The sequence below is a fragment of the Dasypus novemcinctus genome, chromosome 12 (genome assembly GCF_030445035.2).
Source record: "Dasypus novemcinctus isolate mDasNov1 chromosome 12, mDasNov1.1.hap2, whole genome shotgun sequence".
NCBI lineage: Eukaryota > Metazoa > Chordata > Mammalia > Cingulata > Dasypodidae > Dasypus > Dasypus novemcinctus.
In genome coordinates, this window is record NC_080684.1 from 84,116,113 (window position 1) to 84,137,564 (window position 21,452).

Consider the following 21,452-nt stretch of genomic DNA (forward strand, 5'->3'; position numbering starts at 1 on the left):
TCAAGGACCTAAATAAATGGAAGAATATTCCCTGTTCATGGATAGGAAGACTAAATATTATTAAGATGTCTATCCTACCAAAACTGATCCCCAAAAAAAACCAACACAGCAGTTTTTAATGAATTAGAAAAACTAACTATGAAATTTATTTGGAAAGGAAAAAGGACTCAAATAGCCAAAGACATATTGAAAAAGAAAATGAAATTGGAGGAATCACACTGACTTCAAAACATACTACAAAGCTACAGTAATGAAAACAGCATGGTATTGGCACCAGGATAGACACACTGACCAATGGAACCTAATTGAGAGTTCTGATATGGATCCTCACATATACAGTCATCTGATATTTGACAAGGCCATCAAGTCCACTCAACTGGGAGAGAATGGTCTCTTCAACAAATGGTGCCTAGAGAATTGGATATCCATATGCAAAAGGAAAAAGGATTACCATCTCACACCTTATATAAAAATTAACTCAGGATGGATTAAAGACCTAACTGTAAGAGTCAAGACCATGAAGACCTTGGAAAACGAGGCAGGGAAGCATCTACACGACCTTGTAATAGGAAATGGCTTCAAGAACTTCACACCCAAAGCAGCAAAAGAACAAATAGATAAATGGGACTTTCTCAAAATGAAAGCCTTTTGCACCTCAAATGAGTTTGTCATGGAAGTGAAAAGAGAGCTTACCCAACAGGAGAAAATATTTGGTAACCAAATATCTGATAGGAGACTTTCATCTTGCATATATAAAGAACTCCTATATCATGAAAATAAAGAGACAAAGAAACCATTTTAAAAAATGGGAAAAAAATTGAACAGATGCTTCTCCAAAAAAGAAATACAAATGGCTAAAAAGCACATGAAAAAATGCTCAAAATTACTAGCTATTAGGGAAATGCAAATCAAAACTACAATGAGATACCATCTTACTCCCATAAGACTGGCAGCAATCAAAAAAAAAAAAAAAAAAGAGGACTACAAGAGCTGGAGAGGATGTAGAGGAATGGGAACACTCAACCACTGCTGGCGGGAATGCAGAAGGATCCAGTCATTCTGGAGGACAGTCTGGCAGTTTCTCAAACAGTTAGCTGTAGATTTGCCACATGACCTAACAATTCCACTGCTGCGTATATACCCAAAAGAACTGAAAATAAGGACACAAATTGATAAATGCACACCAATGTTCATAGCAGCATTATTCACTATTGCCAAAAGTTGGAATCAACCCAAATGCCCATCAACAGATGAATGGATAAATAAAATGTGGTATACACATACAATGGAATTCTACTGAGCTATAAGAAGGAATACAGTAAACACGTGATAACATGGACGAATCTTGAGGACCTTATGTTGAGTGAAGTAAGCCAGACATTGAAGGACAAGTACTACATGACCTCTCTGATATGAAACAAGAAAATCAAGCTGTCTCAGAGAGCTGTAGACTAGAAGATATGCTTAAAAGAATTTAGGGGGGAGAGGAAGGTTGTGAGCTGATGCCTACATGAGTGAAGTCTATGATAAACTGGAGGTAAGTATTAATACAGGGAAGGGAGATGGGGGCATAGGGACACGTTTGGGTGGGGCTTTTTGGTCTTGAGGGGGACTAGGGTTGGGAGGATGGTTCAGGTGGCCTAAGGAATTGGGGGGAGGGATGGGGTCAACAGTTTAATATGGGAGACTGTCAGGTATAATGTTGCGGAAACTCTTTAGAAAATATAATAAGGATAACATGTTTAAGGTGCTTAAGGTGGGGGGCATCTGGTACAGGGATTATGAGTGCTCATTTTGTCATAGTGTGTTTTATCATTGGGTGGAGACCCATACAATGAGTGTGAAGATGTACCCCCATCCTGGGGAAACCAAACGTTCTCAAACAGAGGGAACTGTATCTCTCAAGAGACTCAGGGGCTCCCAATACGTTAGGGCAGTCTACTATGTCAAGTCTTCAGCATTGGTGCAAGTATCTGTAAATCTGGTCCCTCAAGTAGTGAAGATCAATTGTCACTGTGTGCCCTGAGGGGAGGGGTAGAGAAGAGAGGTATAGAATAGATGGAAACAGGGCAACTGGGGGGCAATGGAAGAGCTCCACAAGATCATGTAATGATAGATATAGGACATGTTGACTTACACCAAAAGGGTATAAAAGTCTATAAGCTAAAATGTAAACCATAATGTAAAACATAAGAAACTAAAAATTTTAAAATGTGTACAGTCTAAAATATAAAGCATAATGTAAAACATAAGGAAACTAAAAATTTTAAAATGTGTACAGTCTAAAATATAAACCATAATGTAAACCAAAATGGAACCACGTTTAATAGGTATGTTTCATTATCTGTACATTGGCTGTAGCAAATATAACATGAACACGTAAAAAGATCATTCATTGCTGGGAAAGGGGAAAAGGGTTTGATATTGGAATATGGGATTTTAATATATTGGATATATTACATACGTGAATTACTGTGATCTAAAACTTTCTTGAAGACAAAACTAAAAATTAGAAGAAAAAAAAAAGGAAAGGATGGAGACACTGAAGAAGAAATGAAAGAAAGTGCCTTGCCACTGTACATACAGAGCAACACCTATTACAGTGATGAAAGGCAAAATGTTAAAAACAAAGCTTTATAATATTTTTCATTTTTTAACATACCAATTTATTTTTATTTTATTTTAGTATTTCTAAATTAGTATGTATTCTACTTCTAAACTTTAAACCCATCATTATATTTCAATTTCCTATTAATTGAATTTGGCAATATATTAGGCTTCATTGTTGAAGACATTTTGGACCACAGAGAGGTTCAACTATGGCAGGGGAGGAACACTGGTGTCAGCTGTTATTGATGGGGGCACATGGGTGGGAGGGAATTCTCCAGGGCATGTATATAGGGGACATAAAAATGTTCTGATATATGATGGGTATTTTCATAGTAGTTAGTTATAAAAGTCAACTGAGGGAGTGCTAAATTCCTACCCAGGGGAGCTCTGTCACATTCCCAATAGAACAGCAATAATCCCCCAAGTACAACAGCAAAGACCAACAAGGAAGGATGGTCCAATAATGGGTCCTTGATACTGATGACTATGCTTATGAGCCTGTGTGCCTGAAATATGCACAAGGCCTAGAGCTGCAGGGTGCCTAAGAGTTACCTCTTGAGAACCTCCATGTTACTCAAATGTGGCCACTCTCTAAGCCAAACTCAGCATATAAATGCATTACTTTCCCCCCAGTGTGAAACATGACTCCTGGGGATGAGCCTCCTTGGCACTGAGGGATTACAACCAATCACTAACTGGTGATGCAACTAGAAAGAGACCTTGAATAAAAGGGTCAACTCAGATCAGCAGAATATCTCAGGCTACCTGTATGATCATGTGTTAAAAACTGCTTTTTGACCTTGAATAAAAGGGGGAAATGGCAAAGACAAATGAGTTTATATGGCTAAGAGTTTTCAAAACAGAGTTGGGAGGTCATTAGAAGGTTCATGCTTATGCACACCTCAGCAGGACCCCAGAAAAAGCCAAAGTAGATAAACCCTAGGTACTGGTTCTCCTGAAAGCTTTGGAGACCCACAGAGTATATGGTCATGGCAGATGGATTTGGAGTTCTGTGCGATGTCAGAGGGCCCTACTTTGGAATTTGTGCTCCTGAGTGTGATGGAGCTAGACTCAGATGTGACCTTTCTACACATGCATCTTCTGTCACTTTTACTGAACTTGTGGTTGGTGCCTGGGATGGTGTATACTCAGGGGACTTGAATCTCTGGAGTGGCCATGTGCCAGCTGGCCCTGAGCCTCAGCAGAGTTGCAACTCTTACTCTCTAGTTTGTAGAACTTACCGAGGTCAGCTAACAGGGAGGTGAAGATGGTCAACCACCACACAAGGGAATCAAGAGTGCCTACAACTGCAAGTAGAAGACTTGCATCCATCATCCATGTGGAATCTAAGCCCCCTCTTGATCTAGAGGTGGAGAGGACATCATCATACCAGGGTCCACAGAATGGAGGAATAAAATATGGATCAGAGTGGACTTACTGATATTCTACTATAAAACTAGTAATAGAAGAAATTTAGCATTGAGGTGGAGAAAGTGGCCACAGTAGTTGCTGAGGGCAGGGAGAGGGAAGAAGAGATGTGATGTGGGGGCATTTTGGGGACTTTGAGTTGTCCTAAATGATACTGCAGAGTCAGATGCTGGACTTTATATATCCTGCCATAACCCACTGAATGTACTAGGGGAGACTGTGAACTACAGGGTAAACTATTACCCATGTGGTGCAGCAGTGCTCCAAAATGTGTTCACCAAGTGTGATGAGTATGCCACAATGATGGGGGGAGGTTGTTGGTGTGGGAGGAGTAGGGTGGGGAGATAGGGAGCATACAGGAACCTCTTATGTTTTTCAGTGTTACATTTTTTGAGATGTATATACCTTCAAAAAAAATACAATTTAAAAAATGATGGGGGTGGGAGGGTGGGTAGAGGGTTATATGGGAATCTTATGTTTTTTAATGTAACATTCTTTGTGATTTATTAACTTCAATTAAAAAAAAAAAGAAATGGTGAAGAAGAGAAATATCAGGTAAGCTGCATTACCATGAACAAACATCTACAACAAAATTTTGAAATAACTATTAATGAGACTATTTTGTACTGTCATGTTTGCTAAATAAATTTACTTGGGTGGGGATGAGGGATAGAATATCTTGAACTTGTTAAGAGCTTTATGGAGAAAGTTGTGCCATTCAAATCATTCCCTAAAAGCCTTTTTAAATTCTAAGAAGCAAATAAAATTGTTAGTTAAATACTAGTTTATCATGGCTGACATATTAGTTTGAGGCATACTAACAATATATTAACATACAAGCTGCATGTGTGGTATATTAGGTTATGTGTTATATTATATATTCCATATTCTGAAGACACTAATACAATTAATTTCCATCCACATCACGAGAAAAATAATTTAACAGGATAGTCTGCTTCTTTGAGGATTGTTTTTAAGAATACATTGCGAGGGAAGCGGATTTGGCCCAATGGATAGGGCATCTGCCTACCACATGGGAGGTCCAAGTTTCATACCCAGGGCTTCCTGACCTGTGTGATGAACTGGCCCACATGCAGTGTTGATGCATGCAAGGAGTGCCATGCCACGCAGGGGTGTCCCCCGCATAGGGGAGCCCCACGCGCAAGGAGTACACCCTGTAAGGAGGGCGGCCCAGTGCGAAAAAAGTGCAGCCTGCCCAGGAATGGCGCCACATACATGGAGAGCTGATGTAGCAAGATGACGCAAAAAAAACGAGACAGATTCTGGGTGCTGCTGATAAAAATACAAGCAGACACAGAAGAACACACAGCGAATGGACACAGAAAGCAGACAACCAGGGTGGCGGGGCAGTGAAGGGGAGAGATATAAATGAAAAATAAATCTTTCTTTAAAAAAAAGGAATACATTGTGATAAAAACATGAGTCCCTATATAAAACAAAGTTTACTTCCTTAAGTTTTCAATATATTATTCATTCCAGTGCCAATGGAAAAACTACTTTAAAATAAAAGATATTGGATTTTGTATATCCTGAAGAACATAGTGTATTTTTCTATCATCCCACCGAGCTTTAAAAAGTTAGATAAAACCATCTCCAATTTACACATTTGAGAATAATTGGTTGAATTCAAATAATGAGTCTCAATGTCTATTTTTTTTTAAATCTAGGATATAACTGCCTCTTCCTAAAACATTTTATTTTATCACTACCTAAACCATTTTGCTGAAAAAGATCCAAATAACTATTATGTCTAAAGACATGAATTAAGAAATACATTCATCAAAATTTAAAACATTTAACAAGAACCAGCTTCTAGTTTTCAATAATATAAGAAATAGGGTACATAAACATTATATATAGGACAAACAATATGGATATTATCTTCTCTTCATGAGGGTAGACTCCTTATTTAGCTGTGGCTAAAACATAAACATACACACAACTCTAAAAATAAATCTAAACTGGATTTCCATATTGAAATGGTCTTCATGCAATACATATACTTGCTGCATCAGAGATTTATTTTTGCCTTTAGCTAATATATTTAAATAGAGTTAACAATTGGTAAACTATGTACTTAATTGAACTGTATAAAACAGATATCAAATGTAGAAATGAGGAAGAAACTACTGGGGAAGAAACCTCAAGAAATCTCAATTTTAAAATTTAATAGTGGGAAGCGGACTTGGCCCAGTGGTTAGGGCGTCCGTCTACCACATGGAAGGTCTGCGGTTCAAACCCTGGGCCTCCTTGACCCATGTGGAGCAGGCCCATGTGCACTGCTGATGGGTGCAAGGAGTGCCCTGCCATGCAGGGGTGCCCCTGCGTAGGGGAGCACCATGCCCGAAGAGTGCACATCGTAAGGAGAGCGCGAAAGAAAGTGCACCTGCCCAAGAATGGTGCCGCCCACACTGAGAGCTGATGCAGCAAGATGATGCAACAAAAAGAAACACAGATTCCTATGCCACTGACAACAACAGAGGCAGACAAAAAAAGAACAGGCAGCAAATGGACACAGAGAACAGACAACTGGGGGTGGGGTGGGAGGGGAGAGAAATAAATAATAAATAAATAAATAAATAAATAAATAAATAAATAAATAAATAAATAAATAAATAAAAAGAAAAATAAAATTAAATAGTGGGAGCAGATATGGCTCAAGAAGTTGAGTACCAGCTTCCCACATGGGAGATCCGGGTTTCAATTCCCAGTGCTGCCTGAAAACAAACAAACAACAAGCAAACAAATGAAAAAACAATTCAGGGGCGCCGATATGGCTCAGTGGTTGAATGCCAGCTTCCCACATATAAGGTCCCGTGTTCAATCCCCAGCTCTGGTACCTCCAAAAACATACATACATACATACATAATTTTAAATTCATCAAATTGATGTTTAATTCTATGAATGTTTCGAATATATTTCTATATTTTTCTTTAGATATTATAAACTTCTTATTTAAACAATATTTTTATTTTTGCTTTCTTTAACAAACAGTAATTATTTAGCAAGTCAGGTATTGTATTAGGTGACGTGAAAAAAGTAGGAAGAATTATTTAAAATTATAATATTTTAGAGACTGGAATTGCATTAAAAATTATCTAATCTCATTTCTTTGTCAATAATTCCCCAAGAATTATTTCAAGGAATGTTTTTCAATTTGTGAATTCTAAGTATTTTCTGCTACACTTTTGAGTTAGTAATCAACTTTATTGCTCTGAAATCAGAGAAAAAACCTATATGAAAGACACATTTAGAATTTCTTAACATTTTTTTTTTAATACCCAATAAATAAAAGTTTCATGGGTGAGATCTCCAGGAAGACAGCAGACTAGAAAGACATAGGACTCTTTTCTATGCCAGAAAAATAGCTAGAGATGGGCAAAAACAGCCTGGAAAAAGTCTAGGGTTTAGGACACCATGGAAAGGCTGGACACCATCCAGAGGTGAGAGGGACAATGGAAAAGAAGTGTGATGGAAAAATGGAGTTAAGAGCTGCAGCTGCAAATGCCAGCATTCTCCCTGACCCTACGGACAGTTTTGAATTCTCAGGCCTCAGGGGGTCCATGGCTACAAAGAGGGCCCAAAGGACCCACCTCCCCAGGAAAGGGGGGAGAAACACAGTCTAAGGCTGACTCAGCTTTTGGCCCACAAATTTGGTCTGCCGGCAAAGGTTGGAGAACTAATTCTGAGAAAGTCTGAATTACAAGTCTTAGTCTCCAGGCAGTAACCTATATCACACTGATCCAGTCCATGTTGCAGCACACACACTATGACCAGGCATTGACCTAAGAGGGCTGACAAAGCACACCATCTGCTGGCAGACCAAGAAAGTGCATATGAGGAAATTAAATGAGGCGCTTTTTCCTGCCATTACAGCCTCCCCCCTCAAGGCCCTAGAAAGCAGGTCTGCAACTCATTACTGGGTCCAGGCCCCAGATTTCAGCAACTAACGAGGACAATCCTAAAGACCCAGAACAGGTTGAACCAAAAATCAAAGAACTGCAGTAACACACAGCCTCCCACATCTAAATCCCTACGAAAGAGAAAGAACATTTGAGTAAACTCACTATCTTAATCAGATGCCTAGACATCAGCAAAAAATTACAAGCCATACTAAGAAAATGGAAGACATGGTCCAAGAAAGGAATATATCAAAGCCCCAGAAGAGACACAGGATTTGAGACAACAAATCAACAAGATGCAAACAAATTTCTACAATCAAATTAATGAGTTGAAAGACAATATGACTAAAGATATAAAGGACACCAAGATACACTGAGTGAACACAAAGAAGAATTTGAAAACGTGAACAGAAAAGTAACAGAGCTCATTGAAATAAAAGACACGATAGGTGAAAACAAAAATGCATTAGAGGCATACAAAAGCAGACTTGAAATGACAAGAAATAAGTGATCCCTAAGGCAGAAGAGTTAAAATTGAAAAGAACAAAAGAGAAAAGAATGGGAAAAAAACTGAGCAAGTGCTCAGGGAACTGAATGATAAGATGAAATACAACAATATATATGTCATGGGAGTTCCAGAAGGAGGAGAGAAAGGAAAAGGGGCAGAAAGAGTATTTGAGGAAATAATAGCTGAAAATTTCCCAACTCTCATGAAAGAAATTAACTTACATGTCCAAGAAGTACAGCATACCCCAATCAGAAAACAACCAAATAGACCTACTCCAAGACACACACAACTCAGAATAGTAAACATCAAAGATAAAAAGAAAATTCTGAGAGCAGCAAGGGAGAAGCAAACCGTCACATACAAGGGACGCCCAGTAAGACTGAGTGCAGATTTCTCATCAGAAACCATAGAGGCGAGAAGACAGTGTTATGATACAGTTAGGATACTGAAAGAGAAAAACTGCCTGCTGAGAATTCTTTATCCAGCAAAATTGTCCTTCAGATATGAAGGTGAGTTTAAAATATTCACAAACAAACAGAAACTAAGAGAGTTCATAAAAAAGAATCCAACTTTGCAGGAAATTTTAAAGGAAGGCTTAAAACCTGAAATAAAAAGACAATATAGAGAGGCTTGGAGGAGAGTAGAGAAGAAAATATAGCATAAAGGATAACCAAAAGAGTAAAAAGACAGAAGAAATTAAGATATGACATATAAAAACCAAAGAATAAAATGGTGGAAGTAAATAATGCATTTACTGTAATATCACTGAAGGTGAATGGATTAAATTCCCCAATCAGAAGATATGGGGGAAGCGGATATGGCTCAAATGACTGGGCTCCCATCTATCATATAGTGTGGGCAAGCTGGCCCATACAGAGTGCTGGCCTGTGCAGAGTGCTGACCCTCATGGCATGCTGTTCCACACAGGAGCATTGGCCCTTGTGGAGAACTGGCGCAGCAAGATGATGCAACAAAAAAGAAACACAGAGGAGAGATGATAAGAGATGCAGCAGACCAGGGAGCTGAGGAGTGGCGCAAGAGATGGAGTGCCTCTCTGGATTGGTGCCTGGTGTAGCCTAAAGAGAAGACAAGCAGACACAGAAGAATACACAGTGAATGGACACAGAAAGCAGACATAAAAACAACAAAGGGGTGGGAGAGGGGAGAAATAAATAAAATCTTAAAAAAAAAAAAAAGATATAGGCTGACAGAATGGATAAAAAAACATGAGCCATCCATATATGTCTACAAGACTCACCTTAGACCCAGGGATACAAACTAGCTGAAAGTGTAAGGTTGGGAAAAGATACTGCATACAAACAGTAACCAAAAAAAGAGCAGGGGTAGCTAAACTAATATCGGACAAAAGAGACTTTAAATACAAATAAGCTATAAGAGATACAGAAGGCCATTATATATTAATATGCACCTAACCAGGGTGTCCCAAAATACATGAGGCAAACTCTGGGAAAACTAACAGGAGAAAACAGACATCTCTACAATAATAGTTGGAGACATTAACTCACCACCCACATCGTTAGATAGAACTAGACCAAAGATCAACAAGGAAACAGAACTTAAACAATATAATAAATGACCTAGAACTAACAGATATATACAGAACATTACACATAAACTCAGCAGGTTATACATTCTTTTTAAGTGCTCATGGATCTTTCTCCAGGATAGACACATAGGTCATAATGCAGGTCTCAAAAATATAAAAAGACTGAAATTATTCAAAGCACCTTCTCAGATCATAATGAAATGGAACTGAAATCAGTAATAGATGGGAAAGAGATGAAATCACAAATGTGTGGAGTCTGAACAACACACCCCTAAATAATGAGTCAAGTAAGAAAATTTTAGTGAAATTAGTAAATATATCGAGACGAATGAAAACAAGAACACAATTTATCAAAACTTAGGAGATATAATGAAGGCAGTCCTGAGAGGGAAATTTATAGCTCTAAATGCCTATGTTAAAGAAGAGGAAAGATCTAAAATCAAAGATCTAACTGAACAACTGGAGAAACTAGAAAAAGAAAAAGAAATCATTCCCAAAGCAAGCAGAAGAAAATAACAAAGATTAGAACAGAAAGTTCAAGGGTATTTAAAATATCCTCTTTGGTGAATCCAAAGTAATATATACAAGATCAAGTTGTTAATGTTATTCAAATTCTCCGTAATCAATTTTTTAGGTACTCTGAGAGAGTTTCACCATATGATTGTAGTCTGTTCTCATTATTTTCATTATTTCCAAAGTTTTCGCTTTGTACTTTTAAAAGTTATATTGGATGGACAAAGATTTATGACCAGGGCATGTTTTTGGTGATCTTTTATCAATATGATACCTTTCAAAACCATTTTATGATTTAGCTTTATATTTGATTTTATCTAATATTAAGATTTCTCATTTCCTTTTTTTTAGCCTTTTCTGTCATATATATAATGAATTTTTTTTTTCCATTTCCTCATTTTCAGTGTTTTTAATTCATTTTGTTTGGGGGAAATATCTTCTATGTAGCATAAATCTGAATTTTTTTCCTAACTCTATCTTAGAGCCTATTTTTTAACAAGAAAATTTAAACCGTTTATTTTTACTGTGGTGACAATTCTTGCCATGTAATTTAATGTTTTCTACTTATCAAGCTTTCTTTTTTTTCTTTTTTTGGAATGACTGGATATTTTCAGTTCTTTTTTTTCCCCTGCCCTAATGTTTTAGAGATGATTCATTATTTTTGGTAATCTAAGATTAAGCATAATATAAGTATTATACATGTACAGCCCACACTAATCTATCAAAGTCTAGATTTATCTTCCTTAATAAGGCAAACTTTAGCACATTTTTAATTCCTATTCTTCCCTTTTCTCCACTGCAACCTCTTATACTGATAACCACTGAACATTAAAAAAATATTCTCATGTATTATTACATTTAACTCCAAGATTTACTAGTTTCTTTTCTCGCTGCTTTTCCTTATTAGTTTCATTTTAACTAAGCAATTCTATCCATTTTTTAAAAATTGTCTTTCTTTTGCCTTCAAAATAAAAGTTTAGGTTCCATATTATTTTCCCACAGAACTTGGAAGATACTACTTCGTTATGTTCCAGCATCCACTGTTGCTGACGAAAAGTATGATGCAAATATGATTCTCACGCTTTTGCTTTTTCCCTCTAGAATCTTTTAGGACTTTTCAGTTTATCTTTGGTGTTCTGAAATTTCAGTATGTTTAGGTAAGGATTCTTTGTTCATTCACTCTGTTCTGTACTTGATTGGCTCTACCATTTTGAAAACATGTTCCTTCATTCAAATTTGGGAACTTTGCTTCTATTTCTTTGATTATTTTTCCTCTTTTCTTTCATTCTGTTCTCTTTCTGGAACTCCTTTTAGGTAGATGTTGAAACTTGTGAATCTATCCTTCATGTCTCATTATTTTAAACATTCTTTTCAAACATTTTTTTCTACTGCTTTTTAGGATAATTCCCTCTTTTCAATCTTCTTTAGCTGTGCTGCCCAGTATAGTCAGACCACCAGACACATGTGGTTTTTTAAACCTAAATTAATTAAAAATTTAAAATTCAGTTCCTCAGTTGCAGTAGCCCCATTTTAAGTGCTCAATAGCCACTTGATTATAGATTACAGAATACTTCAATCTGCACAGGAAGTTCTATTGGACTTGCTGTTCTAGATCACCTTCTACTGTGTCTATTCTGTGTTTAAGAATTTAGTCATTCAACAAGCATTTTTTAAAAAAATCTACTAGTTGACAGACACTGTTTTAGGAGATGGGAATATAACAGTTTATCAAATAAAATTCTTGCCCTCATGCAACTTACATTCTAGATAACAAATAAGAAAGAACATGGCATATCAAAAGGTAGTAAGTGCCTACAGGGAACAATAAAATAGGGTTAAAAGAAAGGGAGCTGCCAGAGATGAGGAAAGCATGGATAGAACCATCTCTATTATGGGGAGATTTGAACTGACACATGAAAACAGTAATGAAGTAAGTCATGTGGATATTTGATAGAAACATACTAGTCACTGGGACCAACAAGTATAAAAGCCCTGAGGTAAGAGTATGCTTGGTATGTTCTAAGATAGCAAGGAGGCCACTGTGACAGGAATGAAGAAAGCAAAGGGAAAAAACAGCAGGAGGTAAAGTCAGAGAAAAGTAAGGATCTAGATACTTGAGGATTTCAGGCTATTGCAAGGTCTTGGAATGAGATATGAAGCCAGTAGAGAGAGGGTCTTGATCTGAGAAGTAATTAAATATAAATTAAATTTTAAAAATATTTTATATTAAAAAGGGGATTAAATGGGAAATTTATGGTATATATAGATCCACAATAAAAATATATAATTTTAAAAATCAGCAAGAAAACAGAAAATGGAGAAAACTCTTTGCAAAAGAAAATAGACTATGTAATACTATAAAACTTTCCATCAGATTTTGCTAAAAGTTACTGAGAGTGGTGATGGTGGCCAGAAGGTTAGAGTACATTTCTGATTAACTTAGGTAAACAGTCTAAGAAACTATTATAATGAAGATGTAAAAACGAATGTCTCATTTGCCCATATTTTTTTTTCTAACTCTAAAGAACTGACCTAAATCAGAGCGCTTTTTAATTCCTGTGAGTACACATACTTGAGAATCTTAATTAGCAGCAGAATGGTTTTAAGATAATCATTCTATTTTTGGTTTGTGACTCTGTACAAATCACTTATCATTTCTCAACCCCAGTAAACTCATTACAGTATGAAAAAGATTATTATTAAAGATTTTCTGAGCCCTGAAATATTCTGATTTGGCAAGTAATTAATAAACTGTCCTTTTTACAAAAAAAAGAGAGAAAATATACATATATCACTTGCTTAGTTAGCAAGAGATTGTAGGGAAGTAAAGGTAGAAACAGACGTTGCTTAGGAGGAGACTACAGCAATTGAAGCAGAGACCAAAGTGCTAGCTTTGCAGAGGGCGGGAAGAGGTCAGAGTCTGGATATATTCTGAAGGTAGAGCTGATGGATTTGCTGATGAATTTTTAGTGGGCTATTATGTTTTACTTCTAGGGTCATGCTTTTAATTTTTAAGATCTTTGTTTTTTTTTTCAGGAGGACTTGTTCTTACTTTACGGGTTCAAAGTTGTATATTTCTAAGGATTTTCATATTTCTCTAAAAGTCTCCCCTTTTCTTTAATTTTCTTCTATTTAAATTTTCTCTTATTTTTCTTCTATTCATTTATTTATTACTTTGTTTCATTTATTTTATTGAGTTTTGTAGTAGATATCTGGCATTTATTTAGACTATCCACCATCAGAGTCCCTTTCTATATTTAAGGAACTCCACACTTCATGAGTTTTGGAGGGGGTAAAAATTGCTTCCTTCAATAGAAGTTGGAAAATACTACTCCATTTCCTAGACTCCTTTCCAAGTCTGTGACCTAGTATTGCCAATCAGATTAAATTCACCCCAGATTTTGACTCAGATACTAGTGACAAAGGAAGGAAGGGAAGGGGAGCAGGTGTAGCTCAGTGGCTGAGCATCTGCCTCCCATGTATGAGGTTCCAGGTTCAATCCCTGCTATCTCCTAAAAAAACACAAACAAACAAAAAACAACAAAGGGAGAAGCAAATGTGGCCCAGTCAACTGGGCTCCCATCTACCATGTAGGAGGTTCAGGGTTCAACATCCACAGCCTCCTGATGAAGGCAAGCTGGACTGTGTGGTAAGCTGGCCCACATGGAGTGCTGGCCCGTGCAAGAGTGCTGGCCCACATGGAGAGGTGGTACAGCAAGATGATGCAACAAAAAGAGACATAGAGGAGAGACAATAAAGAGACACAGCAGACCAGGGAGCTGAGGTGGCACAAGAGAATGATCACCCTCCTACTCCACAAGGTCCCAGGATTGGTTCCCAGAGCCGCCAAATGAGAATACAAGCAAAGAAGAACACACAGTGAATGGATACAGAGAGCAGAAAATAGAGGGAGGGGAGAGAAATAAATAAATCTTTAAAAAACAAAACAAAAAAACAACAACAACAAAGGTAGGGAAGAGAGGTGAAATCTCCCTCTGGAGGCAACAACAATGATAATATTTACAATGTCAAATTCCTGGCATAAAAGCAGAAATAATGTTGCTTCAGTAGTTGCAGCAGAGTTTGAATTTCTAGAGCAAAATGACAGTAGTACAAACTATAGAATCTACTAGTCAGTGGTAGGCAGTAGTCTTCTCCCCATCAGCTCAGATTATATTGTGTTATGTTTTGAAGAATGGATCCTGAAAAATAAATTTTGAACTAGGTTCTCCAGACCTCCCTAGGTCTAAAACTACTCAATATTCTTTATTTTTTTAACAGCTTTATTGATAAATAATTCACATTCCACACAATTCACAATTACGTTACATTTAAAATGTAAATTCAGTGGTTTTTTATTTTGTTCATAGTTAGTGCAACCATCACCCTAATCAATTATGCAGCATTTTAATCCCTTCAAAAGCCCCTATACCTACTAGTAGTCTCTCCCTATTCCTTTCCAAATCCATCATCCCCAGCTCTAGGAAACTACTAATCTACTTTTGGTCTATATGGATTTGTCTTTTCTAGACATTTCATGTAAATGGAATCATACAATTTGGGGTCTTTTGAACAGGCTTGAAGTAGCATAATATATTTTCAAAGTCATCCATATTATAGTATGTATCTACATTTTGTTTATCCAGTCATCAAAGGATATTTGCGTTGTCGCCACCTTTTCATTATTAAGAGTAATTAACTCTGCTATAAATATTCATGTACAAGTTTTTGTGTGGATACATGTTTTCATTTCTCCTGGGTATATATCTAGGAGTGGAAATTTGTTGGGTCAGATGGTTACTCCATGTTTGATATTTTGAGGAAATGTCAAACTTTTTCCAAAGTGGCCATATACCATTTTCCAACACCCCCCTATCACCACCACAAGCAATGTATGAGGATTCCAATTTCTCTACATTCTTGCCAACACTTGTTATTATCCACTCTTTTTTATTTTGGCATTACTGGTGGGCATGAAGTGGTATCTCACCATACTTTTGTTTTACATTTCCCTAATGACTAATGATGTTGAATAACTTTTCATGTTCTCACTGATCTTTAGAAATATGTCTATTTAGATCCTTCGCCCATTTTTAAGTTGGGTTGTTTCCTTACTATGGAATTGTAAGACTTCATATATAGTCTGAATACCAGTCCCTTACCAGATATATGATTTGTATTTTCTCCCCTTCTATGAGTTGTCTTTTTATTTTCTTGATAGTATTATTTGCAGCACAAAAGCTGATAATTTTGATGAAGTCCAATTTAACTATCTTTGCTTCTGTTGTTCGTGCTTTTGGTGTAGTATCTAAGGAGTCTTTGCCTAACCCAAGGACATGAAGATTTTACTGTTTTCTTCTAAAAGTTTCATATTTTTAGTTCTTACAAGTAGGTCTCTGATTCATTTTCAGTGCCTTTTTGCGTATGGTAAGGAAGGGGTCCAACTTAACTATTTTGCCTATGGATATTTAGTAGTTTCAGCACCATTTGTTGAGAAAACTATTCTCTTCTTTACTGAATTGTCTTGAAACCCTTGTAAAAATCAATTAACCATAAATGTAAGGGTTTAGTTCTTGACTCAGTTTTCTTCCCTTCCAATATTTTTTTAACAGGCTCCTTTTCTTCTCAATCACCTAGAGAGTACTTCTTTTTACAAGCAAGAACTCCAACTGATACCATTTTTTCCCCAAATATTTGAGAATTCTTAGATGCATAATCATCCCATTTCCTTGACTATTGATGCTGGTTCTATTTACTATATAGCCTCTCACTAGTGATTGTGGAAGGCTGTGTTGCTGGTGATACACCAAGTTTGTCAACTCTGTGTGAAATCATTCCTTTCCTGGGGCTCATCAACTACCTATTGTAGTACTATGATACTAAATCAACCGTACATGAATTATTTCTGGGGTAGAAGTCAATTCAGAGATGATATTTTATACTGAAAGTGTCCCTTAGTCATCTACTACTTAGTCATCTACTACTACATTACGTATATACATATAAAATAAACAATAAGTATAAATGAAAACAATCAACACAAACAATTTAACTTTACAGTTTGGTAGGTGTTCATATAAACTGTTTTTTTCATATATACCTCTGATATGAAAAGAGCCATCATCATTTCTTTCTACCACAAGATGATCAATATGTACAGTTACAGGAGTTGGTTCAAGGGATATTGTACTACTACGTGGACTATCATCCTAAAGGAAAGAGAAATAGTATTGGTATATTTTCTTAAATGACAAAATTAATACAACCATTTTCTTAAACATTGTTACTAAATTTTTTTAATGAGAAATATATCTTTACACGCCTTAGTAGATATATTAAGAAAATTGCCTCTTCTATTTTGACGTATTCTAATTTCTATAATTCTACATTATTCATAAAGACCAATAAATTTAATTCATTTTAATAAATGCTGATAGAACATATATTATAGAGAAGGTATATTCTTAGACATGAACCAAAGTCTAGGTAAATATTTATATCATGAAAATACAAAAATATTAACATACTTTTAAATTTATTTTTGTGTTAGAAACTTGTATCTTCATTGGCATCACTGTTGCAACAGTTTCATCTTCCAAAAAATGTTGAATATTCATAAGAGAAGACGTTAGAAACTCAGTGCTAAAATTTTCTATATGGCATTGCAGAAATCCATTTTTTTCTGCAAGTAAAGAGTGTATTACAGCACCAGGCCCACTTTCAAACCTCAGAGTAATCTCAGGAGAGGATTTGGAATGAATTATAGTGTTCTGATCTGAACCTATGGGAATGAACACACAAAAATGATAACCTTTTAGCACTATTCCAAAATATCGCTTTATTATTTGTCATTTAGAAGTTATTGTAAATTTGTACAATATTAAGGCAGTAATAAAACAGTTTTTGTTTTGTTTTTTTGTAGTTATTTTTTTGAGGTACCGGGACCAGGGACTGAACCTGGGAAGCTGATGCTCAACCACTGAGCCACATTGGCTCCCCTGAGTTGGTTTTTTTCATTTGTTTGCTTATTGTTGTTTTTTGGGTTTTTTTTGAGGGTACACCAGGAACCAAACCTGAACCTCCCTAGTGGGAAGCAGATGCTCAACTGTAAGAGTCACATCCACCCCTCAACAGTTTTAATGTTTACCCCCTAAACTAATTTAAATTATATTCTACACGGCATATATACATATGACATATACAACCCCATTTCCATTTTTTCTACTTTTTGGTTACAGAAACATAAGTATGCCATTACATAACTCTGATATGATACACACTTCTGATTTTGGTTGTGTTTGCATATAGACCTATCCATACATCTTTAATTAACAAACAGTATCATGGCATTTAAGATGACTCTTAAGGAACCAAAAAAGCTATGGAACTATTGTGATTAGTAATGGAAGAAATTGTAGCACTGATGTGGAAAAAGTGGCCATGGTAGCTTCTGAGGGTAGGAAGAAGGAAGAAGAGATATGATATGGGGGCATTTTCAGGACTTGGACTTGTCCCAGGTGGTACTGCAGGGACAGATGCTGGACGTTGTATGTTCTGCCGTGGCCCACTGGGTGGACTGGGGGAGAGTGTAAACCATTATCCATGTGGGGCAGCAGTGCTCCAAAACGTATTCACGAAATGTAATGAATGTCCCACAATGATGAAAGAAGTTGTTGATGTGGGAGGAATGGGGTGAGGGCGGTGAGGGGTATATGGGGACCTCTCATATTTTTTGAATGTAACATTTAAAAAAGAAGAGAGAGAGAGAGAAAAATCTTTTAGTAACAGAAAAGCAAATAGAAAAAACCTAATTAAAATGTATCTATTAGAAGAGAGACCTAAAACTTAAAGTATAGTAAAGGAAATATATGCATACTATTGCATTAATTTATTCCTTGGCCCAAAAAAGAATTTGAGGTACAAATATGTGAGTTTAAAAAAATTTTTTTTAATTTCAATAAAGTATCCATAGGAAATCTAATTTTAAATAGTAATAGTTCCTAGTGGAACTGGTGAAGTAAAAACTAGTTGTAAACTAGCCTTCATGTTAACTATTCTGTTTGTTTTATGGTACCAGGTCCAAAAAAGATTAGAAGGCAACATGCACATGATATAATCAGATAAAAAAATAAGTAAGCAAGAGAAAAATAAGAATGGAAAGGGAAAAAAAAGAATGGTAAGGTTAATAAACCAAACATTATTTAAGGTTCCTAGGCCAAAGATGATTCTGAGAGCTTCCTAGCAGCAAAGCTAAAAACACAGTCAGTTTCACAATTCACAGAACCCATGAGATATAAACAAACTACTTGCTCTGGAAAGTCACAACTTTTTCTATTACTGACGTATCAGTTATACATCCTATGAGTCATCAAGAGAAGACCCTGCTAAATAAATTCATGATGAAAAGATATTTTATTTGATTTTCCATCAGCATAGGCAAAGAGAAAAAAATGTGAACACTAGAGGCTTACAGAGGTCAAGTTATACATATTTGTAATGGAAAAGGGTGCAAGAAATTAAAAATATGATATTTATGCACCAAGGATAGGTCTCCATACACAAATCAAAGTGCAGAATTGTTTTTAAAAAGGTTATTTCACAGAATTAGATATAATTAATGTTAATACCACTTATTAACATTTAAAAAAAGTAAGATATGGGTAAAAGAAGAATCAAAAATTTTAAAAATTCCTAAGAATTCTTTAACATTTAGAAACTCAGACATTTTTATTTTGTAAATAGACAGCAAAAGAAAAGGCCAAAAACTGATACTAGTGTTCTTTCATACATCAAGAAAACAACCAAAGTTAATTTATCTACTTAAGAATAATAATTAGCAAAAAACAATCTAGTTAATGTAATTTTATTTTGCCTTTGACTTAGCCCCTCCCCTCAAAGATACATACATAAACGCGCGCACACACACACACACACACACACTATAGGGAGTTAAGAGCCAGAAATAATTTTAAACAAAAAGAGTATTTTGGACCAGAGATAAAACAGTTAAAATCAAGTCCCCCTACCTCTTATGCCCTATAACTATTGTATTAAGATCCATACTTCAGATGAATTGCATGCTTTATTAACATGTATTAATAAAATGATTAGTTAATTTAAAAAACCAACTTGCAATATTAATTGTTCAAATCAGAGGACAGCAGTATATATAAACTGTAGGTCAAATACTAGTCTTTATTAGTATGCCTTACTGTTGTTTGAAATGTTCAAGCTAAGCTTGGGTTTTTTTCTTCCTACTTCCAATCTCACCTTTCCTCCTCCTTTCTTTCCCTTGCTTTTATGTTTCTCTTTTACCAACCAACAAAACACTTGGGGGGTGGGGAGGAACCTAGCTAGCACTGATTATATAACACATACAAGAGGGCATTACAGAATGATTTCTTCAGTTAGGAACAAAATGAAACAAAGTAATAGGATATGGTATGGAGATATAAAGAGTATGAAAAATAAAAATTGTGCAACTAGAAATAACTTAGAGTGTATACTTTGAAAAGTGTTTGGGTTGGGTATAGAATAGGATCTAAGTTTTTAAATTTTATGTCCAATCGTTTTTCTTCTGTTTTTTCCCCCATTATTAAGTCTTTTTTAAAATATACTTAGTTTCATCCACTTTGCAAATCAATGGGATTTACACTTTCTAATATAGATTTCTCAATATTTTTTAGCAGATACATTGAACACTGCATGGCTTATACACAGAAAAAAGCCAGGAGCCAATTTTTTTCTATAATTCTCGCTTACAGACAAATGGCACATTTAACTGCAATTCCCCGGATGAGAAGTTATAGCATACTTATCTGATATCATGCAGGGCTGTATTTATTTCAACATGTTATGTATCAGATATAGCATTCTGTATATACAGCAAAGAAAAATATTACAGCTCAGTGACTTTAAAAGACTTTTAAAAATGAACATTGTCATTTAAAATTTTTAATACAACTATCCTAATAAATTCATTTCTTCAAATGAATGAAAGCCATTAGTGATAACTCCATATAAACTCTGAAAACGTTTAATGTGGTTTCCTCTTCGCATACTGCATATTTAGCTGCTTAAATCCCTTTGTGTCCAAGTCAATGTGTTGAATAGAACAGGGTACATGTTTTTCTCTAAATACCAAACACCATGCCAGATTCAGGAAATGTCTGCTTACAAGCAAGAGAATGGCATACAGATATTGACATTTTTCCTGATGTAGAACTAAATCTGACCTAGGATTACTTTGTTACCTTTTTTCATATAGAAAAGAGTCTTGTTTTCACAGGCCCACTATCTCAAAGAATGGGAAGAATGAAAAAGTCAAAGGCTCTGAACAGCATGAACAAAAAGAAATGAAAGAATAGGTCTTCAAACAATTAAAATAGTTAATGGAATAAGGCCTCTAAAAGAACACATTTCCTTCATTATCATAAATAAATTTAATATTCATTGAAGTCAATTACAGCAAAGGTAAGACTACTGATGAGTTATAATTATAAAAAACAAAACAAATTAAAATTAAAGTTTCTTGTGTAAAAAGTAATAAAAAGAATATATGATCTTACCTATTGGACGATTACAAAGATAATGCCGAAAACTGATATTGCCCAACTGATCTGCTGTCACCTGGTCCACTTGAAGACAGATTTCAGTATCTTCTCCTCGGATGTCAATTTCCCCATTAACACCAGTAATTTTAAACACCACAACTGACATCTATTAATGATTGTATAAATATTAGAATACCAAATAATTTAAAGTTTAAAAATAACATAATTGTGACCAAAAAACCAAAATATGTAAGTTTGACCAATAGAACTTGTTGTTATAGGGAAAACTTTAGCTTCCTTTCTTCTTAGTCAAGAAAAGGGTTTTTTTTTAGGTCACAAAGTATAATTA

General features: G+C 35.6%; 1 protein-coding gene across 13 annotated transcripts in view; it reads right to left on the minus strand.

Moving 5' to 3' along the window:
* BLTP3B (bridge-like lipid transfer protein family member 3B) overlaps nt 1-21,452 on the minus strand; it is a 147,262-nt gene that overhangs the window by 22,439 nt on the left and 103,371 nt on the right. For 8 of the 13 annotated variants that reach the window (XM_058308593.1, XM_058308594.2, XM_071219014.1 and 5 more), the window contains 3 exons: nt 21,119-21,269; nt 17,078-17,331; nt 16,651-16,759 (listed from right to left, as the gene is read on the minus strand). In XM_058308593.1, coding sequence (XP_058164576.1) covers nt 16,651-16,759; nt 17,078-17,331; nt 21,119-21,269 — 514 coding nt within the window. Of the gene's footprint in view, nt 1-16,650; nt 16,760-17,077; nt 17,332-17,584; nt 20,425-21,118; nt 21,270-21,452 lie in introns of those variants that run through there. The other 5 variants (XM_071219016.1, XM_071219017.1, XM_071219019.1 and 2 more) reach the window with 2 other exon arrangements.